Genomic DNA, 12,992 nt, shown 5'->3' with positions numbered 1-12,992 from the left:
CGAGTTGGAAAGGCCTTGTCGGTGGTTCATGTCCGTCGCGTTCTGCCACAGTTCCGCGCCCTTGCTGATATTGTACGGGTAGCCCCAACTGTGGTGCGGAGCATTAAAATCGACCGCCACAACCAGGGGGTTGGGACCCGCCAAGCTGACGGCCTTCTTTATGAGGGCCCTGAAGCGCTGTCATCGGTCCTTAGGGCTACTGTACACGTTGAGAAAAAAGATGCTGCTTCGGTCCGAGCTGCGCGGCAGAATCTCGGTCATGACATATTCGGCGCTGCTGGTGGCCATTTTGAGGTCGTGAGAGATGTGTGTGAGCTTGTTACTGACCAAGGTGCAGACGCCCCGGCCATAAGAATAACGCGAGACGGGCTTGTAACCAGTCAGTGTGACGTTTGAGGTTAATGTTTCCTGAAGCAGAATGACGTGGGGTTTTTCACTAGAGCATCGAATGTACGGCTGCAAGGACGCATTTTTACTAGGGAAGCCCCTGCAGTTCCATTGCCAAATGAGAAACGTCTCACTTGGCTTGGCCATCTTGGTGCTTTTGTGGGCTGGTGCTGCCCTCGGATTGGCTAAGAATGGCGTGGACGATGGGGCCCGTAGCGCCGGGCTGGGGTTGTACGACAGTGGTTGAGGTCAGAGCGGGTTTCACTACGCTTTCGAGAAATGACTCTACCTTGGATACTCGGTCGTTTTGCGCGGCCAGGGAGATCTGCAGTTGGGCGAAATTCTCCCCGAGCTTATTGATGCTTTCACTGAGCGCGGATAGCGTGTCTCGAAGCTCAGACCTGACTCGAATCGCTACACCTTCCTGTTCGTAGGCGACGGCCCTCTTCTTGGGAGCACTTTGACCCTCACTGCTGCTGTCGCCGGCTTCAGTGCTGTGCAGCTCTTTTTTTTTATTCATATGATATATAAGGAGATGTTGGCGCACTGTGCACCTCCATGGGTAGGGGAATCGTATCGGTGACGCATGCGGTGGCGGGTTGCGGTGGCGGGTTCCTCGCGTTCTTAATCTCGGCCATTTCAGACATAAGCCTGTTTATGGTTTCCTTCATCGCTGCGTTCTCGCGTTTCAGCTGGGAAATCTCGCGCGCGCTCTCCGCGTGCTCTGGGAGTGACCCCGACAGTACCTCAGCTGGCCCTCCTCAGACCGTGTCAGCCCAGGTTATAGAGCCCGACTTCTTGCTTCTCGATGATACCCCGCTAGGCTGCTGTTAACGCCCGGTAGACCAGGATCGAGACCTGGAGCGGCTCCCAGACTTGTAGCGCCGCGCTCCTCCTCGGGACCGGGAGCGGCTCCTGGACCGGGAACGGCCCCTGGAATGTGACCGAAAACGTCGCCTGGAACGTCCCTCAGAACCGCGTGACTGCTGGAAGTCCTGCCCATCCGTGGGGGGTGATAATGGTGCCGTGGCTTGGCCTTGATCGATGGCTCGAGACTTTTCCCAGCGCCTTCGCCTCACGACATACGGGATCTGGAATCTTTGCCTAAAGTTCTTGTCAGCCGTGAGGTGTTGTCCACCACACAGCCTGCACTTGAGGGTACACTTGTGTTGTGCGTCAGGATTTGAAGCCCCGCAGCCCCGACATACGACGTCGCCTGGGCTGGGACACACATCAGCACGGTGACCGAGCCGTCCACAAGCGTAGCAAATGTCTGTTTTCTTGCGATAAAGCGAACATTGCACAAGGGTGGGGCCGTAGCGTACAAAGTTTGGGACTCTATGACCGTCGAAGGCGACGATTACCGTACCAGTGCTGCCTATGCGCTTGGCTGCCAGGGCGAGCGGATTTCTTTCATTTACGATCTTGTTGTCAATATCATTCGGGCCGTCTACGAGTGGAATACCTCGGATCACGCCCTTGCACGTGGAATGAAAGGCGGCCTCGTAGACACTGACCTCGTATGTTCGGCCCATGACGACGATCTGCCGAACTTTGACGCAGTGGTTGGCATTTTTCCTTCTAGGTGGGCTGACAACCATAATATTCTGCTGCACGTTGGGGCATAGCATGTCACCCCGCAAATCTTCGGCGCAGATGCTTGTGGCCGCCAGGATTGCATCAGCCACCACGGTGCAGCCGGTCTTGACAATATTGAGGCCTCCACGGGGCCGAACCACGATCTTGGTATCCTCCCTGGGGAGCTGGGGCATCCCGCCAGCGCGGATGATTCTAGCCTTGATGTTATTGCCACTGTTGCGGCCTCGCGGGGCCTCGGCCGTTGTCGACTTCGTCTCGTTGAGAGTAGCGCCATTAGGATTAGCGCCTGCCGAGCGCGCGCCAGCTCTTCTGGCACCTGCAGACTGCCAACCTCGGTCTTCTGTCACCTCTTCGGGGGTTATGTCCTCCCCCACCACCTGATATTCCACTTTTTCTGAAAATAAGTCCTGAGAAGAGCGAAAAGGGCACCCGGGAACGGCAACGCGGCTGGCGTCGCGCCGGCGTGGGTTTACCTCATTAAACTTAGCCCAGGCGGTGGCCGGCTCCGGAGAAAAAAACGTTCCAAAACATGAAAATAGTCCACTCACGCAGCAGGTTTTGGCATCAAAATACTCCTGGCACTTTCACTGATGCGACAAAAACAAAGCTGAACGCGCACTCGAAAAATTCACTTGAAGATCATTGTCGGAAGCAGGAGCCACTCGAAGGTCGTATGAACAACACAGACGCCACGCCACGTCTTGCAAAACGCGGGTGATAAAAAAAATTCTTGCAACTACGGGCCTCGGGAGCATTGCGAACAACGTGGCCGGAAGAAGAGGCAGAAGCTGTTGCTCGGCTGTGCAGGGCTATCATGCATGAATGTACTGACTATCCACGTCAAACGAAACGCTAACAGCGGGAAGCCTTCGCGGTAGCATTGTGCGTACCGTCCGGTTGTCGCCATTCGCAGGCGCGCGCATCCTTTACGGCTGCCCTGCGCATATATACGTGCCCGTTCGTGATGAAGTAATGTAGCAAATTGGACTAGTTGGAAGATCCTCCTTACGGATCAGCGCACACAAAGGACAACGAACAAGAAAGTGATCAGCGGTTGTGTCGTGCACTTTTTTGTTTTTTTTTTGTCATTTTTGTGCGCTGATCGGGATGAGAAGTGGACGGTGTGCATTATACCATCGCAAAGGCTTGCCGCTGTTTGGTTTTCATTTGACGTGGATAGTACATGTGTTCGTAATTTTGGCTTGCGTGCCACCTGTCGCGAATGAAACTTGAATATTGGCGGTTGGCCAACAAAGTAGTTTCCTCTGTATCTAGTCTATTCTTGTGCTCCCTAACGCTTGCCTAACACCGATTCATGACAGCGATAAGCAGTCACAGTTGTTATCCCTTTTATGGTCGATAGCCAAACCTGTTCATCGCAAAGCCACCATCATTGTTGCGGCCCTGTCGAGACAGCACAATCGGGCAAATACTTGGTTGTTCGGAAGCGGAGCGTTAGGGAACACCAAAATGATTGTGCGCACTGGCGCCGAGCTGGTTTGTCACGTGGTATTTTTTTTCTATTTCACTGGCATTTGTAGTTGGCAGAAAACACTAACAATTAATAGATATAATGTTTGAAACTGTCTAATCGGATGTTTTGCAAACGGATTACAACTTTCGCATATAAATTTTTATCCATCCCTCTTCCTTCCGAAGTTCGTTTATTGAACTGATCTAATTAATCAATATTTTAGTACACAAAGATAGTCTGACTATCACCAGGAACCAGTCAGTAACATGCGTTTGGTGGCGTCGTAAATGCGTGTGTCGGCACTTTTCTCAACTCTGGCTAAAGATAGCTGGGGCACCCTGAAAACGGGACCGCCGTTTATATAATTATTGCATTATTAGAAAAAAATTCTGAATGGCTAGCTGAATTTTGAAAGTATGTACGCAAACGGTCCAGCAAAAGTGGGGAGTCCTTCCCACTACTGGACCCAGATGGTGTCGAAGTACATGCCATCGCCGACTGTATTGCCACGCATTTTTCATCCATTCAAAAAGTATCAGACTCTCGGACTCCGATAGTAAAACAGGCCAAGGCAGTCAGCACATCTATTGGCCTATCCATGGATAAAAATCTCACCTGCTCATGCATTAAGACCTTAAAACCGTCCCTATAGCGTACCCTAGATGGCATCCCTACCACCATACTAAATGTTTATGGCAGTATATATTTGCCCCATTACTGACTACAGTATATAACAACTGTCTGAACTCTTTCAGATTTCTCAGCATGTGGAAAACTGCACGTGCTTTTCAAATATTTAGGTCGGGCTGCAAAACTGATGTTTCTAATTATCGCTCGATTTCGCTACTGTGTGCCACATCGAAGATATTTGAGCTGGCTCTTCACAATTACATATATATGCTAGCATGAATAATTTATTTTTTACAAATCCACACGGGTTTCCCCTTGGCCTCTAAACTACCACAAATCTTGTTAATTTCATGACGCAAATCTCTTCTCCCAATTCTAAGAGAGGACAGGTTTGTAGTCCACTGAGACCTGAGCAAGGCTTTCTACGTAGTCAGCTGCTCATTGCTTTTGTTTAAACTTACAAACGTTGATGTTGAATTGTCTGTTTGGGATCTCCTGCACAGCTATCAGCATAAAAGATAATGTTAAGTAGCCGTAAATGGTCAATTATCTTTCTTGTACAAAGTGCCTTTCGAAGTCCCTCAAGGGTTGGTGTTAGGCCCACTGTTATTTTTATTTACCTTAACGACGTTTCTTTTGCAATTAGTTATTCTTCTTTTCTTGTCTATGCTAATGACATCAACATCTTTAAGGAAATTCATTCAGTGAACGACTTTCATTCGCTTCAGCCAGATTTGTGTTCTTTCTCTGAATAGTGGAATGACAGTAACATTGTCTGATTACCTCAAAGACCGAATTCATCAGTATATCTCGCAAAACATTCACCGTGTCATTTCCATACTCTGTCAATACCATGTCCTTATGTAAGGTATATGAATTCAGCGATCTTGGTGATATTTTTGACAGCCTGCTAAAGTTTTCTCCTCATACTAAACGCGCTGTCATGTGTGGCCTTCGTTCTCTTCTAGGCTGTGTTTGTAGAATCTCTCGAGAATTGAGTTCTCCTACAGCCTTCCACAAATTGTGCACCACAATATGTCTTTCTCAACTTGAATATGCATTTGTGATCTGGAATGGCTTTGCTAAATATGGCAATGCCGCCATTCAGCGTGTCCAGAAAAATTTATAAGCATTTACAATAATCGTTTCTCTAAAAATGACTCAGGATCCAGTTTCAGCACTGCCAGATTGTTATTATTGGCATTTCATTGCCATCACTGCACTGCCGACGAAATAGCGCTGACCTATTATTTCTTATTACACTAATTCGTGGAATGGTATTCTGCCCTGATATTCAGCCAGAAAAGCCGAGCGTTAGCTGTTGTGACCTGCCCTGTGACATTCGCACGTGCCGGTTGTCGCCGCCCGCTTTCACCATACTTGCCCATATCTTGCCCTCAACTACCCAGTTGTAATAATTTTAGGATTTCTCGCAAGATATTTGCTGGTATTCAGTGTGGATGCAAAGCATCAACTATTGAGCAGTCGAAAGAAGTATTAAACGACATACACGTCGTAAAGGCCAGTGAAATGCAGAGTATGGCGCTTTTAACATGACAAAAGAAAATAATAGGTACAGACTATAGAGCTAATATGCTACAGATCGTACCCCCTTCCCCGATTCTGGCCCATCACACGCATATATGAAAAGTCTTGCCCGATGTGCGACCGAATGAGCGAAGAGGCGCTAATTTATTAGGTTCGGGTGCAGCGCTCAGGCATACAAAAAAAAAAAAAAATCGCCGTGCGGTTGTCTTTTCTCGAATATGTCTATTGAGCCCACCGTGAACAAAGGGCTTGCCAGGAAGGTTTGTTGGTGCCGTACAGTTATCCTCTTTTGTAAATTCTGTAACGACATTTGCCACTCACAACCCATGAACAAAGATGCTGCCAATTCACGTCCCATTTTCCCCAGAATAATGTCCCTTGGGCCCAACCGCCTGTCGTGTCAACTATACAACTTGCAGATATATTCTACGAAAAGCTCCCTTGCATCTCCCGGCATCCCCCTTGCTGCCTGTTCAGTGTGCTGTCAGCTGTCACTAGCGTGGAAACACGAGTTATCGGCCTTCCTATCATCCGCACGGCGCTTCAAGAAACGTGTCCGAAAATACTCACAATAAGGGTTTTTCGACACCTTTACTCACCGCCTACGGTAATATTTACGGTCGTAGTTGAAGATAATTATATACTTATTTACTCATTTATTTCATCAGATAAGGCAGGCGGTCAGTTAACACAAGAGGATGTAAGTCCCTCCTGCGAACAGCGCATCGGGAATTCCAAAAACCCGCACTTGTGAAATACCGGCTGGTTCCGCTTTCACTGCTGCACGCAAAACCGAAAACCCCAGCACTCTTCTATGACTTCCCAAATGTACGAGCGTCTGTGCATAGACAATGCATCCACCTGACTTTGAATGTAAGCGGGCAGCGATTGCCCCAAAAACACGCGTGGTACATGCAGGTAACGAATGCAGAACTCGCCCCACTGCCATCGTTGTCGCAAACAAGCAGTGATGTCTGTCGTCTGCTTGAAAATGCCGCTGCGCTAACCAGGGATAAAGCTTTTCGCTGCAGTTTCATCAAACTTCTAGTTTCGTGAGAAGGAATCATACGTCTTGCAGCGCCGGGAAAATTTATCCCAGGTTTGTCAGACGCCGTCAAAGTCCAAGGAACGCGATCACGCTCTTGCCAACTTTCGCCGCAGCGCCCTTTAAGCCACAGAAACGAAACCACTAACACATCGTCAAGTGATGTTAAGCAATATTTTGTCGTAAATTTATGTAAAAAAACATAACAGCAACAGAAAACTTGCAGGTTTAAGACATTACGTTTTTCTAAGGAATGACGCCCATACAATATATTACCGATAGCGTTATTAACAATGTGAACAAACTTCGGTGTTTTGTTGTTGCCAGATTTTCATGTTCACAAAATACAAGCAATTGATAATCAAAATAAAATGTTACTACTCTATCATTTGTACACTAAAAACAATTTATATGGAGATCTTGTGTTTATTATTTCACAAAAAAATTTTATTTTTTTCAATGTTGCTTGTCTTTTTTGAATAATTATTGACATGGTTGCCTGAACTTTGGACAAAATAAATAAATATTCAGTTTTGATATTATTGTTTAAAGTTTTGTACAACAACGACAAAAAAATTTTTCAAGCCTTTCAGTGCACGCCGGTGTGTTCGTTGTAATATTGTTATAAACTGATCTTCGCGAACACGTGGCACAAGTACGCAGTACACGCGACGCGCCCAGGTGTTCTGTGACGCGCCTGTTCCAAAATGCGCTAGTCTCAAACTTCCCAAACGGTAATATCACTTCGTACGGTTTCTTGCGAACACCATGCTTGTCAAGTTCTGTTTGTGCTAGTTCTGCAAGTCATCTGTCCGGTATGTACACTTTGCGAAGCACGGTGAAAGTCGTTTGCGAGTCGCGGCCTTCCGTAAACGTTGATCACTTGAAACACGTGTTTTCCAAAGCACTAATTGCGTACCTCCTGCGTCTACACCTAGCTAGACGCCAATGAATTCTCATCTAGAAAACCGCCACCACTGTGCCTTGCCTCAAATCTAGGACTTCATCCGGCCTGTACGTTTTTTCCCATCTTGGTAACTTTTACCGCATATCTGCTGCTATCGTTTTGCAGCCAATAAAAAAAAAAGAGAAAAAGTGGCAAACGAATGTGTACTATGTTCTCGTTAATATAGACAAATGCAAGATATTTATGCATTTTACAAGACAATTATGATTACAATGCGATTACGTTTCTCTCGGAGAAAACTTTCTACAGATTCTGTTTCTTTTTTTTCTTCCTTGAAGTTTAGTAGCGACCGCGTCTATTTATAACTAAGCATTATTATGAAGACATTTAAAACGCTGCAAATGCAGAATTTTTCGCAATAAACTGCATCTAAAAGTGATAGTCATTACTCGGAAAGTATTGCTTTCCCACTTGAAAAAACATTTTTTATTGTTTTTTTTAGTTTAGATCTCAGAGTCAACATTCTAACGGCAGTTCCATCCACTATCTATTAGCTGATAATGGTCACATTGGATCGGAGGCTACCAGATTGCAATGTGAGGACAACAACACGAAGCACAAGAATAAACTCAGCATCTCAGTTTTTTTTTTTTTTTTTTCAAAAACCGAATTGAGATTCATTCCACTTATGCAGGTTTGTCCTGCATTATGTAGCTGTGCTGACACTATCACAAGTTTGTGTTTAAACCATAGGTGTACGCAGGGTTCCCCTTCAAGGGGGGAAAGGGGCGAGGTTGGTCGCAGTGCCCTCGGGGTCCCCTCCGAGGGTGTCTATACCGCTATGGAGTCGGTCACTCACGCAAACTTCAAAATTAATTTAAAATACCTGCTATATTCGCTGTTGATATACGAATGTTCACGAGAATCGACCCCGATGGCTATCTCGGCCCCGAAATTTTGTGTCAATACCCTTTAAAGCCAGCTTTATGGTATTGATGCCTTGATTGTGTAATTAGTTTAGCACTCCAGTTAAAGCCAGACTGCAGTGGAAGTACAGGCCTCTAGCACACAGAACTAACTGTACATGCAGCAAGCCTGAAAGAAATGTAGGGCAGGGAATAAGTCTCCTTTGTTTCTCTTGAGCTTCCTTTCCTCCTCTCTTTTTTTTCTTTATCAGTTTTTTCTGCCCTTATTTCTCCTCTATTTTTAAATTTATTTCTCTTGCCCTTTACATTTTTCTACCTATCTCTTCCTTTTCTATCTCTTTCTGTTTCACACTTGCTTCATCTATTCTATTTTTGATATGGTTTTGCTTGCATTAATTACACTAAGCAACGACAGCCCAAGCCCCTAAAGTGCTTCACACGGGAAAGCACCTTCGGGCTGCGTGATTTCGCGCTATCATGTACGGCAGCACGCCACGTGCATGTCAATTTTATAGTGATTCGCACGCTTTATCTCATCGCGCATGTAAGTGTATGCATTACGCATGATCGACTGCTACATGTCCATTTATGTTCGAGCACTTGCTAGATTTTACGTGCCACTATATATTTATCATTCTAAACATCAACTAAAACGGTTTTGAAAGGCAGAAAGTTCTGCGATGCATCTGATGTTGAGAGCACGTTTATGTGACATCATTTGTGACGTCTACTTTTTGTCTAAGAGAGAAGTGCATATGATCTTGATAATACGTAGGCTCTATAAACTGTAAAGATGGCCCATTATGGGAATGTCGATTTGATGTTATTGATAAATGTAGACGTATGAATCTTATTTCTTTGTTGACAGGATATCAGTGGTTCATTGGGCTAATACGACACATTTCTCAAATTTATTTCGGCATCTCTCCTGTTTTATTTCAGCATCTCTCCTGCTATTGAAACCAACATTACCAACTGCTTGTTCTTTTTCCCCTTGTCTTAATACTGTTCTATTCAAGTCTTCAATGACTGTGGCACGTTGGGCTTGTGCCTTTTTTATTGCCAATAGAAAATTCTCATGAATTGGTCTACATCTATGGCTGCATACACCTATACCTGCATCTCTGCATGCCTAATTTAGAGGGGCCTTGAAGATTAAACTTACTTATGTCCAATTTCGTGTTAACAGCCCTAGGTTTTTTTAATTTCTTGACCTCAGGCAAACCTGATAATCACTGCATATTGTTATTCATTGAGAGTATTAAAGTGCGAACTGTGCCTTGTCGTATCAAAAAGAACTTTATTTGTGAAGACGTTAATTGCTTTCAGTACAAGCTAGTCATTCAAGTTGTGCGGTGGAGCCCAGCTGTCCCATTATATGAGCAGAAGTCTTGGGCTTCTGGTCCATAGACGGAAATGAGTGAGTGAAACAAGTTCTAATGTTTTTGAAAAAACATGCTTTTTATATCTACCACTGTCCTCTCACAGTGCTCTTGGTAAAGTGTAGTAATGCATCATGAATATGACATCCACAATTACTTCCTTCAACACGAAATTTTTATGATTCCGTCCCATTTGGCACGTTTCCAATACGAGAATTGCCATTCTGTCAACGCCCTGACAATTTGGTCCAGAATTGATGAAATTTAACTCTGCGGACAGGTATTAAAAAAAGATATAAAGTTAATAATTTATTGGTCTTAGCTGTAATAAATTGGCATAGAGATCTACAGAATCACATTAATTGGAGTCTTCATGTTTAACTTTAACAAGTTCCTTTACAAGAAATATTGCTGCAGTCGAGAAACAGAACTAACATAATTGGTTATTCAGCTGTTTTATAAAACTTGTAATTGTGCCAAGTTTCATTTGCTCTAATTCTATAGAAGTTATGTACTCTATTTACCCCACCTAATAGAGAAATTGCACAATATACTAAGAATAAAGATGTTCCATTTCAATGTGGAAAGATTTCTGGTTCAATATTCTAGCTGGAAATGGTCCCTTTTTTCCTCTAACAGGCCCAAATGGTAAATGTTTGTTGAGATTGTGCTCGGTTAGAAACCTTATTCAAAAGATACAGGATTACTGACTGAATTTATTCTAGGCATGTTCTGAATAATTGTTTCATAATTCACCTTCAAATATTGGTAGAAAGAATTTATGTTCTATTGTGTGTATATCAATGCATGAAAAACCAACTTCCACCTTTCTTAGGCATCACTGTCTAGGCCAGTACAGCCACCGCCACGTCTGTGTAGAGCAGGCAAGCAGCTGGTTTGTGCTCTGTGGAGCAAAACCTCGAGGCAGTATCAGGCTCTGATGTGGTCAGCCTCACAAGTAGGACATGAACGCTCCTGGTACATCACTTCAGACCCAGAAACTGTGTCAAGTTTTCGCACCGCGGAGCAAAAACTGGCTGTTGGCGTGTTCTACATAGACGTGGTTGTGGCTGTACATAAAGCTTCCGCACAAGCTGAAACCTTGTATGTCTTTGTGTGGCTCCAGGTATTTTTATATATCGAAAATATTTTGCAAGTGCTCTCACTCCACAAATGACATGTGTGCAATTTACAGCAGGGCACATGCATTGATGCTGATGTCATCAGTTTATAGAATTGTGTGTGCATTTCAATGAATTTAGGGAAGGGGCTCTATTGGACAACACTCTATGAAATTAGTGGTTAGGCATGGATATCATGGTACGCATAATTTATCAAGAGATGGCAGATGCAATTTCCTTGCTTACACGTACAGTGAGTTAAAACAATGAAACTACACATAGTCCCTTTAGTAAATTCAAATACATTGCACCCACCCGTGTCTGCTTGCATAGGGAATCAAAATGAGTTGGAACTGAAGTTTGAATTTTTAGCTCTTGACTGCCTTTAAGAAAATATAAATATGCGTATGACCACACAAATTTGGTCATTTTCATCTAAATTTAGCTGGATACAGCAAGCTTAATTTCTTGATTGTATAGTGCATTTGCAAGTGTGATTGCCCAATTGCATCCACAATGTGATATCAAAAGTGAAGGCAGATTACCATTCTGCAGTAACATTTCGTGGCATACAGAAGTCATTCATCTTCTCGAGTTTGTAGTACACAAAGAAATTTTACAGAGTAATTTAATGGTTCTACTGTTCAATTGCATCCACAATGTGATATCAAAAGTGAAGGCAGATTACCATTCTGCAGTAACTTTTCGTGGCATACAGAAGTCATTCATCTTCTCGAGTTTGTAGTACACAAAAAAATTTTACAAAGTAATTTAATGGTTCTACTGTAATTCTTCCTTGCTCAAATACTACCACTGCAATCCCGGAGGCACATAATGAGCTGATGACAAGATTGACAAAATGCAGGTTTAAATTGAAGTTTGATAAGGTACAAAAGCTGCACTTGCACAACTACACACCAGCTGAGTAGGCACAGTTTGAGAGAAGGGCAGCACTTGAGCATCAAGGTTCTTCTCATGGCATATTTTTTTATGCACAAAGAACAATTTTTTATTCAGTCGCACCAACAAAACTACTTTTACAGAACTCACGTGACCTCTTCATCTATTTTGCAAACTTGTACAATTGTTGACTCGTGAGACATTTACCAATACATTTTCGATACTTATAAATCTAAATAAAAAACACCTCATGCTTATGTGTTTTCTTTTTTAAAAATTGGCTGTCTACTGAATGATTTCATTAGTTTGTTCTCCTTGATTCAACTTCATATATATATCAAGGGAGCAGCAGGATTATATCAGATAGTTTACAGCGGTAGCCTCCAAATTGATCGTCACAATATTATGTCCAGTGGTCCTTCAACTGATTGTGCCTTAGGCATTCACTCAAAACCTAGATATTCTACTGCCCCCCTTCCCCCCTTGAACACATGCATGCATGTCCTCTGCGCTGCATCAACATCCACTTGCGTGTCAGTTGATTAGTGGCCGTTAATCGTAAATGTTTTCGTAGATCAGTTATATACTCTAACCTCGATATAACAAACCCAGATATAACTAATATTTGTTATGACGAAATAAATAAAGAACAGTTTTGCAATATTTATAGTGCTAGCTAGACTATACTTTTATAGCGAGCTTTCAATTTAACAAACTTATTTTGTACAAATATCAACTTCGTTATAATGAGGTTTTAGTGTACCTCTTCTTATTATATTTGCTGTCATGAAACTGCATAAATAGGCTGTGAGTCAGTGGCGTAACTAAGGGGGTGCAAGAGGGTACAAGGACCCCGGGCGTCATTTTTGAGGGGGCGCTGAGCCAAGTCTGCTCAACATGTACTCTGGGACCTTCTGAAGTACCAAACAGAATGCTAGCTCCCCTCGCCCAGTGGGAGGGTCAGCCTTCAGGTTCACTCTTCAGTGAGGGCATGCCATCAGGCTGTTTCAACACTCCCGTCTTCACTTTCTTCTCTACTACTACAACATTTGAAGCTAGAGGCTAAATGGTGC

The 12,992-nt window shown here is 43.9% G+C and overlaps 1 protein-coding gene across 6 annotated transcripts in view; it reads left to right on the top strand.

Annotated features, from left to right (window-relative positions):
* The window catches only part of LOC119183795 (uncharacterized), an 86,095-nt gene that overhangs the window by 1,869 nt on the left and 71,234 nt on the right, over nt 1-12,992 (top strand). For 2 of the 6 annotated variants that reach the window (XM_075878556.1, XM_075878557.1), the window contains exon 2: nt 9,846-9,936. The exons of 2 other annotated variants lie outside the window; for them this stretch is intronic. In XM_075878556.1, coding sequence (XP_075734671.1) covers nt 9,846-9,855 — 10 coding nt within the window. In that variant the 3' untranslated portion in view covers nt 9,856-9,936. 2 more of the 6 variants (XR_012887174.1, XR_012887175.1) reach the window with 2 other exon arrangements.

Source organism: Rhipicephalus microplus, chromosome X (genome assembly GCF_043290135.1).
Source record: "Rhipicephalus microplus isolate Deutch F79 chromosome X, USDA_Rmic, whole genome shotgun sequence".
NCBI lineage: Eukaryota > Metazoa > Arthropoda > Arachnida > Ixodida > Ixodidae > Rhipicephalus > Rhipicephalus microplus.
The sequence above is the reverse complement of the archived record's forward strand: the minus strand, read 5'-3'. Positions and strand labels throughout refer to the sequence as shown.